The following is a 16,022-nucleotide window of genomic DNA, read 5'->3' on the forward strand; positions in this document are numbered from 1 at the left end:
CAGCATGGAGGAACTGCCCCTATGATCCAGGGACCTCCACCTGGTCCAGTCCTTAACACGTGGGAATGATGGGGACTCTAATTCGAGGTGAGATTTGGGTCGAGACACAGAGCCAAACCATTTCCAGTTGTGTTCTGTTCATGAAACTCTTAATTTATTTCCTCCTCTGAATGGCACCTCGCAAGGCACTCTCTCATGAGGCAGAGTGTCCTTGTCTGTCCAGGGTGTTCAGTCCACAGGCTACTGGGGCAACCCAGTTCCAATAGGATGCCTTCAAGAAAAGGGTTCTTCCCACTCACTGAAATCCCTCCCGCTGCGCTGTGGCTGTCCACGAGGGATAGACGGCAGCTCTCACGCCAGCTGTGGACGAAGCACTGGCCGTTGGGGCTCAGCCAGGGGCTGAGAAGGCTTAGAGGTCATGCGCCCGGATCCAAACCCTGGGGAAGAACGCGTGCACCTGCTCAGGCTGCATAGGGTAGGAACCCCGGGCACTCTCTGCATGCGCCTGGGCGTGGCCTCCCTCAGGAAGCACCCAGGCCTGCGTCTGCTCTCACTGGCCTCTTTGTGCCTTTCGTTGTCTCTGAGATGAGTGGCTGCTCCTCGCAGCGTCCATTTGGACCTGACCTCAAAACTGAATGTTGAGAGCTCACATTCATTCTCACTGACTGGGCTGATGAGAGGTGACTTCCCAGATGTGCCCGGGGATGGACCTTGCCCTATTCCAGAAGGCATGCCTGTGTCTCAAAAGGGACAGGAACGCTCTGAGCCAGAGTCCCCCAGCCCTGCAGCTCAGGGTTGGCGGATGAGCTCCAACACAGAGGTGGTTCTGGGGGCACCAGGCCTGAGCTCAGAGCCCAGCAGCTGCTGACACAGGTGACTTAGAGCCAGATATTCCTGAAACGGGTTGCACTGGGGGCAAAACTTATCGGAAAACAGCTTACACCCACAGCCAGGCGCCCCCTTGCTGCCTGTGCCTTGGCCACTGCTCTAGAGACTATGGAGGAGGAACGTGGGCCGGCAGACTCTCCAGGACATAAAGCGGCCCTGCCTGATGGCCTGGGCCTCCCTGCAGCAGCGCCACGCCCCTGGCACTTCCCTCTATAAGGCCCTGACTTTCCCATGCTTCTCAGGCCCTCACACCCTCAGGGAGCAAGGCCAGAAAGGGAACAGGCCCAGACCTGTGTTTTCTTGTCCACTCGGACCAAGAGAAAGGCAGACTTCTCCCAGTGCCCCATGACACGCTCAAGCCACACTGACTCAGGATTGCAGAGCTGCGCATGGAGCCCACGCCAGAGATGATGCGGGGCCACAGGGCTGCGCATGGAGCCCACGCCAGAGATGATGCGGGGCCACAGGGCTGCGCATGGAGCCCACGCCAGAGATGATGCGGGGCCACAGGGCTGCGCATGGAGCCCACGCCAGAGATGATGCGGGGCCACAGGGCTGCGCATGGAGCCCACGCCAGAGATGATGCGGGGCCACAGGGCTGCGCATGGAGCCCACGCCAGAGATGATGCGGGGCCACAGGGCTGCGCATGGAGCCCACGCCAGAGATGATGCGGGGCCACAGGGCTGCGCATGGAGCCCACGCCAGAGATGATGCGGGGCCACAGGGCAGTGCATGGAGCCCACGCCAGAGATGATGCGGGCCTCAGGGCTGCGCATGGAGCCCACGCCAGAGATGATGCGGGCCACAGAGCTGTCCCAAGACCCAGCCATGAGTTGACTGATAAGTGCATGTCCATGTCCCGATGTTCTTTCTGGAATGGGAGTGGAGGGAAAGACGTCACAGTCAGTGCTCAGGCCTGCGGCCCCGTGATGAGGGTCTCACACAGGGAGGGAGGGGTCCAGACTTAAATCCAGTAAAGAACAGATCCAAGAGAAGGAAGAGGAAACTCCGTCCATCCCTTTACATTTTACCCCTGTGCTGGATGGGGAGACCACCCGGCCACTCTCCTCAAAACAGGCTGTGTGTTACATCTCAAGCCCAGGAGCTCTTCCTAAAACTTTGAAAGGGGCTTTTTTCACTGTTCAGTTGTAAGAATTCAAATTAGGACAAATGCAAGGTGATTCAATTGAGAAGATGAGTTTTCCGATTTGGAATATGTTCAAACACTATTTGGTCCAATTCGCGCAAGCAACACAATTCCTATGTGGCTGAAAGATCCAGACACCATTATGCTTGGTGGCTTGAAAAGGAGAAGCCTGCATCAGGGTCTTCACCTCATGCAAACGCAATCAGAAGTCCCAACGCCCAGTCACAACCCAGTCTAACCCAGGCTTCCTCCCTGGACAGCTCAGAACCAGCAGAACAGCTGGCCAAGGTGCCTGTGGGCCCTGCTGCTTCCCCAGCCCCACTCTCCCAGTGGATTCAGTGTGATTCCACTGAATCAAGTGGATTCAGTGCAGCCTCAGCTTCAGCGGCTGAGGCACCCAGGCTGGGCACACCCAAGCCTTGGTTCTGGACTCCAAGATTCCCTGGACACGTCTCACCTGATTCAACTCAGTTCACACCAGAGCCTGGAGCAGAGATGAGAAAAGCTCACATTCTGCCACAGGGGACACCCAGAAGTTGCTTGTTATCAGAATCTGGAAAAGAAGAAGACAGCCACTGAGAAAGAGAGAGCAGGGGGCTCAAGTGCTGGGCACATCCTGGCACGCAGGGTTCCTGTGAACCACGAGTGCCGAGGGCCTGGAGCAAGGAGCCTGAGGAGAGACGGTGGGAGTCCTGCAGATGCGGGAGGTGGAGGAGGGAGAGGAGCACTCCCTCCTAGAGGAGGACGGCTTCGAGCAGGCTGGAGGCTGGGAGGCTGCTCTCCCACTGCCCAGGGTTCCGCACAGGAGTTTGTCATGGGGGTGGGGGTGGGGGCATTTGAGTATGAAAGGGAGCTCGTGTTTTCAAGCCAGGCTGTTCATGAGAAACCCCCAGCTCCTGGTGCAAGGCCCGGATGGAGCAGCATGAACAGCCCCGTGCAGCTTGACTGCTTCTGAGATGAGCAGGTTGGTTAATCCCACAGCCCGCAGCCCTCATCAGGTGGTGGCTCCTGTCCCTGGGCTCAGCCTCTCTGCGACCCTCTCTCTGACACGGGAACCTGCAGCCTCCCTGGAGCGCCTGCCTCGTCCCTCGGTCAGCACAGGCCTGGGCAAGAGGCAGTCCTCCCACTCGAGGGCGCTTGCCTTGGGGTTGCACCTTTCCACCGCCCCACTGCTCACATCTCGGGATTCTCGCCCTTTACACTTCTTCCGGAAATGTTTTCTAAACACAGCACGCCATCCAGGTGCTTGGTCTATGCCCCGGATTGGCAGACATTTTCCACAGAGGACCAGATGGCAACCGTTTTTGGCTTCTGGAGCCCGCAGCTGTGTTGCTGCACGGCAGCCTCACAACACGTGTGCGTGCAGCCCTGCTTCACACAGCAGCACGCGGCCCTGCGATCTGAATTTAACATGGCTCCTGTATGTTACAAAATGGCTGTTGTTCTTTTTTTTTTCTGACCACTAAGAAATGCAAACGCCGTTCTGAGCTGTCTTAGCTTTCCGTGTCAGGCCGCGGGCTGGGGCTGACCTTTCCCTGCTCCAGGTGTAGTCAGGGACTGTGCAGTTTAAGAACATGAGGCCCGGAAGGAGAGAAGGTGTTGACGAGTCTGTAAAAATGCAGGTTTGGGCCTAGACCGGCCATCAGCCTGCTGCTGACACGGGAACCTTCTTGGGAAGTCCGAGAGTGCACTGCTTCCTAGCAGCCTGAAAAAGTTTCTGTGCTTCTTAATCAAAGACAGAGCCCACCTTCGCCTGGAGCTGCCCCCTTTACTGGCAACTCGATGTTCCTGGAAACATAGACTCAGATGTGCCCATGCACATCACCCACGATGGCAGAGGCAACGGGCCCAGCTGCCAGCCAGGCCCCCAGACCCACTCTCGATGCCAGCCCCACCCCGTGGAAGCACCTATGATCAGAGATGCCTTCCAAGTGTGAGGAACCACGTACCGTGGCTGCTAGAGGTTGCGTTTGGAGGAAGACACCTGCCTCTGCGCCCCTCCCCAGCCTGCTTAGCCCCATCTCAGCCTGGCGTCGGAGGGGCTGGGCAGAGGCCAGCATCAGAGGGGCGGGGCGGCACCCCTGCCTCACCTTTCTCAACAGCACTGTCTCTCATGACCACCACAGCGTGCTGGCCAGCTCCATGGCTGCTGAGAGGCCTTCCCTTTGCTCCGGGCTCCTAAGAGTGGGTTGGAGGCCCCAGGAATAACAAATGTCTTCTCACGGCAAACACACTGCACATCAGCGTGAGTTCATGTAGTGGGCCAGGAGGGATTCCCATTTTCCAGAAAAAGAGCCCACCATTTGCCTGGCTAGCATAGTAAGGAAGGGGCAGCCGCACCCCTGAGACACTCAGCCTCTAGCCATCCTGTGGGAAGGTCTCAGGCAAGCGAGACCTTGCTGTCTGTGTGTGAGAAGCCTAGGGTCCCACGTGTGTGGGCTGGGATGCAGGAGATCCAGGGGCCACGGGCTGCACTTGCAGAAGGTGAGGCTGTGGGACCTGGCAGATAGCCATCGGTTCTGGTTTCGGGTCTCCAGACATCCCCTCTGACCCTGGCTGAGGCTCGCCATGCTGCCTCGTTCAGGAGATAATGGATTTCCAGAGCCACAGAGGCACGACCAAGTGCCCTGGTAGCCAGGGCTTTCATGGACATTCATTCAAGCCACATATTCCATTCCACTGCTGAGCAGGTCAGCACAGTGGCATTTGTTCCACTCTGAGAAAAGCAAAACATACATTATAAGCACCCAGCTACAGACCCTGGTAGCATGGGAGGGAACAGCCTAACTCCTGAGTCCCATAGAGACTCCTGAGCACAGGAAGACATTCCAGCCTCTGCAGGAGGGTCTGGGTTTCTCGGCAGAGAACACAGGTTGAAGGAGGAATGGACCTAACATGTGTCCCCACGAATCTTGCTGCAGCCAGGAGATGGGAGCATCCCTGCCTTGGGCATCCCATCAGCTGCTTCTCTGCTCCACCGGGGCAGAGATTGGGTCAGGAGCCCCAGGAATAACAAATGTCTTCTCACTGCAAAGACATCACACATCTCGGTGTGAGTTCATGCTGTAGGCTGGGAGCATTATTCCCATTTTCCAGAAAAAGAGCCCACAGTTTGCCTGGCCTGGATAGTAAGGAAGGGGCAGCCAGACCCCTGAGACACTCAGTGACAGGTGAGCCAGGCTGGGCTCATCCAGAAGGGCCTGCTGAGGCCCAGTGATGGGGAGGCCTTTGTAGGGTTCTCTGAGCACAGACAGGAGGGGCTGAGGGGCCTAAAGCAGCCACCATCTAGCAAAGCCACCAAGTGCAAAGGGCAGGAGCCGCCCTGTGCTCAGGGAAAGCACAAAGGTGCCCATCCTGCTGCTAGGCTTCCTCATGTGTGTACCCTGAAGCCTCGGCCCTGGGCAATGGGCCTCGCCCTAGATTAGATTCCAACACACATGTGTGTGTACCCTGAAGCCTCAGCCCTGGGCAATGGGCCTCGCCCTAGGTTAGATTCCAACACACATGTGTGTGTACCCTGAAACCTCAGCCCTGGGCAATGTGCCTTGCCCTAGATTAGATTCCAACACAGAAAGCCCACGTCTGCTTACACTGACGTTCTCTCTAGTGAGGTCCCAGCCACAGCTGCCACCAGCTGTAAGTGCAGGCACATGGCCGCCCAGGATGTCTACAGAACGCTCTGGAGGATAAGCGCCAGGCACACTGCCCCTCAGGGCCCACTCAGGAGTCGTGGGAGGGCAGGTGTCCACTCCTGAGCCTGCAAGGGGTGGCTGGGAGGGAATATTAATTTGAAAAATAATCCAAAGGAACACAAATGACGAGGTCACCCAGCACATGCATGAAAAGAAAGCTGTGTGATTTTGGCGGGTTCTCCCTAAGGCACCGTCCCTGCAGGAATGGGGAGGGGGGACTCCATTTCTTCCAAGGAGAAGGCCCACCCTCCCCACTTCATCCTGGAGGGCGTCTCTGAGGGGTTCCAGTTTTCTAACAGAGAGTCTGGGCCTGAAGCTGGTGGCTGAGAGAACCCGGGATTTGACCCAATACAGTCAAGGGATGGCCAGAACATGGGAGGAGGCAGGACCGAGAGGGGGAGGAGAGGGCAGGTCAGGCAAGCCAGCACTGGACTCTGTGGGTCGGGTTGGTCTTCCAGGGAGAGAACCCCCTGAGTGCCCAAGGCAGACACCCCCATAGACAGGGCAACTCCCTGCCTGCTGCGTGCGACGCTGGTCCTGTATGGCTGTAGGCAGAGGCCCCGAACTCAAACCCCTTGAGTTAAATTAAATTATCTCTGGAATGTGCGAGGAAGGGTCCATGGTGGGGCTTTATCCTTATAGAAATGCAGGAAGACCACCCCTGTGGGCACAGGGCCTGCCTGGTGCAATCTGAAGAGACTCTGACACCCCCACAAGGAAATGAACATTGGAGGGTGTAGCTGTGGCCGCATTTGATTCAGGCTAGAAAGGACAAGAATTCGCGTCACGTCAGTAAAGCCCGCTCAGCACTGCAGTCCCATGGGGCCAGCTCAGAGAACAGGATCACACAAGGGAACGGTCTCAGCTGCCCAGCTGTCGAGGGCTATGAATCCAAAGCATAGGAAGCAGGCCCTCAACCACAGGCTCTCACGGCCGGAGCCTTTCTCTTTCCTCGAGAGGCCCCTTTTTCACGCCCAGTAGACGGCGGCCCCTGGCGGCAGCCACGGGCTCCCAGGGCCGCCTGGTGTTACATGTCACACACACTTGCGCGTTTCAGATTACCACGATGGAGAGCAACCTGAAGACCATCGAAGAGGAGAACAAGGTGATTGAGCAGCAGAACGAGTCTCTCCTGCACGAGCTGGCGAACCTGAGCCAGTCCCTGATCCACAGCCTGGCCAACATCCAGCTGCCACACATGGTAAGTGAGTGAGCGTGCACGGCAGGAATGTGGAGTCCTCCACAGCGCACAGCCTAAAGTAGATGCCTTTTTTTATTAGTATTTTCACGGTTCTTCAACCTTTGGCAAATGTTTGCGGTTACCACCCCGAAACCATACTGTTAACGGCCAGAAACGTTGGCGGGGCTGATCCCATAAGCTTAAGTGTGCTCTGAGCCGGCCTTTGACATAGCGTAAGACCAGGGGCACGATGCTGTGATACTATTTTATGCTTTTGTAAATATACTATTGAGAAAATAAAGGTTGTGTATGAACTACTATTTAATATCTCGTAGGATCCAATCAATGAACAAAATTTTGATGCTTACGTGACTACTTTGACGGAAATGTATACAAATCAAGATCGTTATCAGAGCCCAGAAAATAAAGCCCTACTGGAAAATATAAAGCAGGCTGTGAGAGGAATTCAGGTCTGAACAGCTGCTGTAGTGATGAAACTCTTGCTTAAAAAGGATGCCTCTTGTTTTTTCGCTGCTGTAACCTACCAGAAAGTGTTCTATATTGATTTCTGTTGGAAACAGTGTTATGCTTACAAGACTTCACGATGATTTCATGTCTTGCTTTAAAAATAGTACCCGCAGAATAGTTTTCGAACACACCCACATTTTGTACGTTTCCATGTAAGCCGACATAGTGTTCTGCCATGTAATGTTTACAGCTTCTGATGTATGCACATTGGGGGTATACCTGTTTCTGAAGAGGTAAGCTGATCAAAATACACAGAGTGTACATTCTTTTTAATGCTTTAGTGATACATGTTTTAGTATTTTGAACTGAAATGGACACACTCACACACACACACACACACGCACACACACACACACAGCTTTGAATGATCATATTGTGGCCAGCAGCCACTTTTTAGACATTATCATTTTGCCTCATGTTGGAGGACTTTATGGAATTTAAGAAATACATTTTGTGTGCATATTGTTTCATAGCAAGAATTGGTTGCAAAAAATGCTTTATTTTTGAACAATGCTTGGAAATATCATGTGACTTTTTTGTTTGTTTGTTTTAGGAGGATGGTGTATGGTGGGGGCAATAAATGAGGTTTTTTGCATTCCAAGGAAATGGCATATGGATTAACTGTAAGAAATGAAATAAGTAATTTATTGTAAGACAACATCAAGCCATGGAAACTTGGCAGAAGATTCAAAGCAGCTTACACAGCACTTTTAAATTCACTCCTAAGCATTACATGGTGTGACTATGGAAACTCCAATTAAGACAGGATCTTATCAGAGGTGGACAACATGAAGATTTCCTTTCCCATTTTCAATAAACTTTGGAACAACCTTCTCGTATGTCCCCTAGAGTTTCGTGCCCCTCTGAACTCTCTGTCACTGCAATGTAGTTTCTCAACAGAGTTTGTGTGTTTTCAATTTAAGCTAAAAAGATAATTTAAGAGCATTTATTTCCCCTTTTCACTTTTAAAGATTATGATTATCACTATGATTGTAATGAATCTTCTTATTTTACACTTGAGGGATAAAGGCAAATGATTTGTGAGTCTTCTAGTTGCTGGACTGAGTTTTCTGCTGGATCTGGTGGGGAGGTGGCCAGTAAAGTTCCTCTCCTGCTGCCCCCGCCCGACCTTGACTCTGAGTAAGCGCTGGGTCCTATTCAGAGGACTCTCGCCACGACGTTTCTGTTCGCACTTGGTTGGAGACCAGTTGACCATAGAGCATTTGCAGAGCCTTGTTTGATTTCTTGTGACTATTCTAAGAATGAATGCAATCAGATTTTAAAAGTAACTAAATATACTTCAGCACTTTTTGCTTTAAACTAGATCATCTTAGACTTGTTCATACCTTTCAGATTTGATTGTTTGACTCCAAACGACTGCACTATATGTATGCATAAGACCACTTTGGAGCGCTGCGTCCCCCTTCTGAGTAGTCCTTTGGCGATGTGTTGTGTTTTCTGATGTTGACTTGATTTCCATTTAATAGCACCTCTTCCTTCCATGTCTTGATGTTATGCAGGAAGTACAGACGTACTTTAAATTTTTGTTATGAAATTAAAAAAAAGATGGGTTTTGTAAAAATAAAAAAAAAAATATTTTTAGCAGAACAGGACTTACAGGGTCATTGTCCCCACAATGTGCCAGTCGACTATTTGCACTTACCTTGTCCTATCTATCCGTACGGAGGTGTGCAATTCCTCGCGTCAGTAGCCTTGTGACACTGAACCTGGATGGATTCTGGAGGAGCCCTCACGGCCGATCCATGACGTTGCGAAGGGAGACGACAGGGATCTCACCACAAATATTCTGATACAATACTCAACCTCGGTATATATATCTGTATAAATATATGTACATCCCAGTGGCACTTTATACTGTTCACTGTACAAAAGCTGACAGTTTTCCACAAGGACTTTCATCACGAGCTGGGAAGAAGATGATGTAATTACTCCGGGGCTCTGCGGAACCTTCTGTGTACAGCGCCCCCTTTCTGTTGTGCTCTTGGTGGCAGCTGCCGTGCTCAGAATGCGTTTGGAGAGCTGAAGCAAGGTGCTCGCCGTCACCTGAGGCCGTCCGCACCGCCCTTGGGGCCGCCGTCGTTCCTAACAGCACATGCATCTCCCCGCACATTGTCTGCAGCCTCCTTGCCAATATAGTAATGCTTTTAGTAGAGTACTAGATAGTATCAGTTTTGGATTCTCTGTTATCACCTATGTACAATGGAAAGGGATTTTAAGCACAAACCTGCTGCTCATCTAACGTTGGTACATAATATCAAATCAAGAATTATCTGTGACTATTATATGAGGATCACAAAAGTGTCACATATTAGAATGCTGACCTTTCACATGGAATTATTGTGAGTCATCAGAGTTTATTATAACTTATTGTTCATATTCATTTCTAAGTTGATTTAAGTAATCATTTATTAAGACAGAATTTTGTATAAACTATTTATTGTGCTCTCTGTGGAACTGAAGTTTGATTTATTTTTGTACTACACGGCATGGGTTTGTTGACACTTTAATTTTGCTATAAATGTGTGGAATCACAAGTTGCTGTGATACTTCATTTTTAAATCGTGAACTTTGTACAAATTTTGTCATGCTGGATGTTAACACATCTTACTCTAAATAAAAAAGGTGTTGCCACATTTGTAGCACGAAGGATCTCTAGCCCGGGTCTGCGTCTTCTCTTGAGTCTGGGAAACAGTGTCTGGGCCCATGGGACCCTCTGGAGCCTTCACTCCCACTTAGTGGCTTTTAGCATTTTTACCAGTTTGGTTCTCAACTCTGAGGCATACAGGCGTCAGTGACTTCTCAAAAACTACCTGAGTGTCTCGGCATCCCCACCGGGCCTGCCTTTTCCCATTTGCTATTGCTCCTGCACCTCACTGGGCCAGGGCTTCTGAGAGCGAGGCTGGCGAGGAGGACATGGCGCCTCCCGGCACAGACTCCTCTGGCAGGGAGTTCTATGCCAGCAGGTGCAGCCGCCACACCTGGGACATTGCCACTGTGCATGCAGCGACATCTCAGCACACCCAGGGTGGGGCGGAGTCATGTCCTCTGTAGAGTCTTTCTTCTCCTGGAATCCAATCAAGGAACCGCACTGCTCCCAGTTGCTCCATCCCTGACCCTGTCCCTGTCACCTCCTTATTACTGAGCAGTTTCTTGACCTGTCTCCCAGAACACAGACAGTTTTCAACTGTCCAGGGCCATTGTTTTACAAAATGTCCCAAACTGGCGTGTGTGACTGCCACCTCCCGACTGATTTGGGTTAACTAGGAGATGTGTCCTTCTCCAGCTTCACGTCCGGGGGCAGAAGGACAGACGGCCCATTGTTGTTTGCCTGGGTGTTGAAAAATGATGCTTTGTGACTTCCATTCTATTGGTAAGGATCCCAGCAGCAAGTCACCCATAAAACTTAAGTTACCCTTCGAATATAATCTAACAATGAATCACCCACTTTCACATCAACTATATCAGTAAATGTCACTGTTTAAAATTCCAAAAATACCCTCCTATCGTAGACACAATCACTTCAAATATAAAATTTGAGAAAGAGACTCTGATAACCTTGGTGAAAATTCATAATTTATTCCCAGTGGAGCCTGTAGCTGCTTCAAGATTCAAGGTCCCTGAGCACTTCTTACAAGCTGGTGTGTTCTGACTGCTCCTTTGCTTCAGCGCTGCTTCCTGGAAGCGCTGGTGACTGCAGTGATTCCCCCTCCAGATTCGGCCAAGTCCTCAGAGCTGACAGAAGAGGGGAGACTTCACGCCTGGGATCCCTGCGTCTCTGTCTCTCTAGCCCACAGGATGGAAGGAGCTCTGTCAAAGGTCTTTAGGAACAAGGCGAGTTGCTGACGTGATGACTCAGGCCTGTCAGGATTATTAAAAGCTATTTTCCCATAGGAACGGTGTGCCTGAGAATTGGTGTCAATGTTGTAGAAAGCAACTTAATACTATTTTCAAAAATCTTAGAAAATTTATATTTTGACTCAGTCTGTATTAAAAATACCAAAAACAATTGCAAATGTACCAAAATCAATAAAAACAACCCTAAAGTCCTATTACAGAGGAATAATCAAGCCTTTCATGATCCATGAACTCTTTGGAGAGTACCAGAGAGCCCTTAAAATAATGGCTCTAAAACCCTTTATTTATAGCAAAGTAGGTGAAGAGTACAGAAAGACATTACAAATGCGTGAAGAGGCGAGTTACCAGCGGAAAGAGCTGGGCTCTGGCAGATATTTGGAGAGATTTATTCTGAGCCAAATAGGAGTGACCACCGCCTTGAGTGGCCTCAGGAGGTCCTGAGAACATGTGCCCAGGGTGGCCGGGGCGCAGATTGATTTTCTACATTTTAGGGAGACACGAGACATTAATTAACTCACACTGGCTCAGTACAGAAAGGCAGAAGGGCAGGTGGCTTCCAGGGCACAGGTAGATTTAAACATTTTCTGATTGGTTGAAAGTGTTATTGTCAATTGTAGGGAGTGTCCGGTTTGGAAAAGGGGTTGGGGAGACCACGGTTCTTATTGTGCAGATGAAGCTTCCACGTAGCAGGCTTGAGACAATAGATGGTAATTTTGGTTGTTGTTTTCAATTTGAGATGGAGTCTCACTGTCGCCTCAAGGCACAATCTCGGCTCACCGCAACCTCTGCCTCCTGGGTTCAAGTGATTCTCCTGCCTCAGCCTCCTGAGTAAGTGAGATTACAGGTGCACACCACCACACCCAGCTGATTTTTGTGTTTTTGGAAGAGATGGGGTTTCACCATGTAGGCCAGGCTTCTCTGGAACACCTAACCTCAGGTGATCCACACACCTCAGTGCTTGGATTACAGGCGTGAGCCACCGCGCCCCGCCAATGGTCAATGCTTTCTGTTTTTTTTTAATTAGATGTAGGGTCTGTGTTGATGGGAATGCTGGCAGACGGCTTTTCCTGAATTCCAAGAGGGGGTAGGGCTTAGTGAGGCATGTCCCACCCCCTCCCCCACCCCCCGTCATGCCCTGAACCAGTCTTTCAGGTTCAACTTGGTGCCTTCACAGAAGAGGGAGTCCATTCGTGTTAGGGTCGGGGGCTCTTTGAAGTTTATTTTTGGTTTGCAATGTTTAGACCACCCTGAAGTTGGGTTAGCCTTTGTGGCTCGGTCTGGCAGGAACGCACTCCCCAGGGCACTGCCCCGAGGAAGTCAAGGAGAAGGTGGAGGAGCCTGGAGCAGGAGGAGTCAGGGAAGCACTGGTTAGAAAATCAGCGACTCTGTGTTTAGGAGCAAGAATGGGAAATGGCCACAGGGCAAAGAGCACAGAAAAAGGCACTGTGTCTTCTGCTGGTTCCCTGGGGTCCTTTGTCTGAGACCAGCCAGCCGCACATACATTGCCGTATGAGGCCGAAAGAGAAGGCCTGACTTCACATTTTTCTCTCCATGGGCAAACAAATGAATTTTTTTAAAGCAAAAGGCCTGAGCACATGAGGATGATTCTGGAGGTTTGGGAGGAAAAGGCTTGGGGCTGGCACTCCCAGGGTGCTCAGGGCATCCTTAGAACAGCCTCTCCACTCTTCCGGGGCCCCACGGCTGCATCCCTGGGAGACGCAGACAATGCAGCTGCTGACCCACCCTTCGGGAAGGCCGCCTGGCCCCTCCATCCGCCGTTATCCATGAGAGATGCCGTGGATTCCAAAGCCCGGCCCCCACCGCCCCCAGATGCTCTTATCACCGGCAGGGTGGGCCAGCATCCTCTCCACGCCCTCTCCAGTTCCACAGCAGTCGTTTCTGGCCCTTAGCACAGGTGAATGCGGCTCCTCTGAGCTCACCAAATGCCCTCTTTTCTGTGCAGTTAATCTGAGGCCTTTTCTGCTCAAGAAAGACATGAACCATCATGACTGACAGCAAGAACCCTCTAGCCAGTGTCTCAAGGATTGACAGTGTGTCATCACAACTGTACACCAAAAATAAAACTCGAAGCCCCCCAAACAACTGAATGAATGGACCCCGCCCCTCTGCCAAGGGCATGCTAGAGTGAAGCTGAAGCACTCGTTAAGGCCATGAGAGGAAGTCGGGGTTGGGCATCCTCGTCCTACCCCTCCCCCCGTCTTTGGAACTCAGGCACAGCTGAGCAGCTAACATTGAAACACAGGCCTGAAGGCTGGCAGAACCTTTAAGTCTGATAAGAAGCATTTAGAATCTATTCTCTGAAGCCTGCTACACGATGGCTTCACGTGCATGATAAGAACCTCGGTCTCCACAACCCCTGATCTTAACCCAGACACTCATTTCTATTGATTCAGGTCCTCAGATAAACTCTTTCAACCAATTGTCAACCCAGGAAATCTTCGAATCCACCCACGACCTAAAGTGCCCCCAGCACTTGGAGTTGTTCCACCTTTCTGGACCGAGCTAAGCTAAGGTACATCTTACATGCATTGATTAAGGTCTCATATCTCCCTAAAATATATAAAACCCAGCTGTCACCAGACCACAACGGGCACATGTTGTCAGGACCTCCTGAGGCTGCCACAGGCACATCCTTCACCTGTCCACAAAAACAGTCAAACTCTATAAATATTTGAAGAGGTTTACTCTGAGACGAATAGGAGTCACCATGGCGTGGCACAGCCCTCAGGGGGGGCTTGAGAACATGGGGTTTTCACTTTTTAACCAGAACATGGTTTTAACTTTTTTTTTGAGATGGAGTTCTGCTCTTGTTGCCCAGACTGGCGTGCAATGGCACCATCTTGGCTCACGGTAATCTCTGCCTCCCAGATTCAAGCGGTTCTCCTGCCTCAGCCTCCCAAGTAGCTGGAATTACAGGTACATACCACCATGCCCAGCCAATATTTGTATTTTCTGTAGAGACAGGGTTTCTCTATATTGGTCAGCCTGGTCCTGAACTCCCAACCTCAGGTGATTTGCCCACCTCAGCCTCCCAAAGTTCTGGGTTTACAGGTGTGAGCCACCTTGCCCGGCCAGGCAGCTTGGTTTTATACATTTTAGGGAGGCATGAGACATCAAATACATATAAGAAACACATTGGTTTCGTGCAGAAAGGTGGGAAAACTCAAAGCAGGAGCTGCCAGGCTATCATCGGTGAATTGAAACATCTTCTGGTTGACAATTGGTTGAGTTTGTCTAAAGACCTGGGATTGGTGGAAAGGGCGTGTTCAGGTTAAGGTAAAGATTGTGGAGACCAAAGTTCTTTTGAAGCTCTGTAGTGGCCGCCCTTAGCGACAATAGATGACAAATGTTTCCCATTCAGATAACTTTTTTTTCTTTTTCGTTTTCTTTTGAGACAGTCTTGCGCTCTCTCCCGGGCTGGAGTACAATGGTGTGATCTTGGCTCACTGCAACCTCTGCCTCCTGGGTTCACGCGATTCTCCCGCCTCAGTCTCCCGAGTAGCTGGGATTACAGGCGCGCACCACCACGCCCAGCTAATTTTTCACTATGTTGGCCGGACTGGTCTTGAATGCCTGACCTGGTGACCCACCCACCTCAGCCTCCCAAAGTGCTGGGTTTACAGGCGTGAGTCACTGCCCCTGGCCTTCCTAATCAGATTTTAGTTAATCTCTTTAGGATTAAGAGGGCCTGCGAGAAAAAGATCCAGCTATATTCATAGAGATTCTTTACAGATGCAAAATTTCCTCCACAAAGAACAGCTGTGCAGGGCCATTTCAAAATATGGCAGAGAAACATGTTTTGGGGTAAAATACTTTGATTTTCTTCCTCGTCTGGTAACATTATACCAGAATCAGGTTGGAAAACAAGTCACGACCTGTAGAGTTAAATAAAACCCATCCGAAGAGAACGTGTGGTTTGCAGGGCGTGGCTCCGCAGACCCCTTCGATAGGAAGTTGGGCAAGATTTTTTTAAAAATCAGAGTTTAGTCCTCAGCCTTAGCAAAATAAGCTCCGGAGTTGATTGAGACCCGCCTTCGATACTTACTGGTTGACACAGCAGAGCTGGGTGACGCCGCAGCCCTCAGGGGCTTCAGGGAGAAGCAGAGACTCAGGCTTTCACGCTTTATATTTCACTTACTGTGACACACGTTATTGGTCACTGCTCAGACACTGGGTCAAATGGGAAACAACACGAAGAAAAACCCCATGCTAGTAAGTGTCGTTGGCATCGACCTCCCAGTGTAATAAAACAGGCACCTGGCAGCCCGTGAGCACCCTGACTCCCAGCATCAAACACAGCGGCCGACGGAGAGGCCTCACAGTGGGTCCCAATGAGGCCAAATATGGGGGTGCTGGACTGTCCTCTGGACGCACCTCTGGTCTCCGATCCCTCCTCGCATGCTAATTTCCTTTCATCCTCTTCTTGCTTTTTAATTAAACTGTTTTTTTCTTTCTAGAGCACTCCCTGTTCACACCCTTCCAGTGGCTTCGGATCCTTGTTGAGCCAGGTGAGGTGAGGAAATAAAGCAGGATCAGCATTACCAACAAACCAGGAGAGTGTGGGGATGGCCCAATAAAGGCCGGACATTAACCAGAGAGGGAAAGAAGAGGGAGGGGCCGGGGATGGAAGCAGAAAACGAGAGCTCCGTCCTAGAGCCGAGGAGAGAGGATGGAAGGTGAATCGTGGCC

General features: G+C 51.0%; 1 protein-coding gene across 50 annotated transcripts in view; it reads left to right on the forward strand.

The window, feature by feature from the left end:
- MYT1L (myelin transcription factor 1 like) overlaps positions 1 to 10,103 on the forward strand; it is a 565,076-nt gene extending 554,973 nt beyond the window's left edge. For 34 of the 50 annotated variants that reach the window (XM_017964578.4, XM_078350034.1, XM_017964584.4 and 31 more), the window contains 2 exons: positions 6,786 to 6,929; positions 7,244 to 10,103. In XM_017964578.4, coding sequence (XP_017820067.1) covers positions 6,786 to 6,929; positions 7,244 to 7,384 — 285 coding nt within the window. In that variant the 3' untranslated portion in view covers positions 7,385 to 10,103. The remainder of the gene's footprint in view (positions 1 to 6,785; positions 6,930 to 7,243) is intronic. The other 16 variants (XM_078350043.1, XM_017964590.4, XM_035273358.3 and 13 more) reach the window with 1 other exon arrangement.
- Positions 10,104 to 16,022: the final 5,919 nt, after the last annotated feature.

The sequence above is a fragment of the Callithrix jacchus genome, chromosome 14, assembly GCF_049354715.1.
Source record: "Callithrix jacchus isolate 240 chromosome 14, calJac240_pri, whole genome shotgun sequence".
Lineage (NCBI taxonomy): Eukaryota > Metazoa > Chordata > Mammalia > Primates > Cebidae > Callithrix > Callithrix jacchus.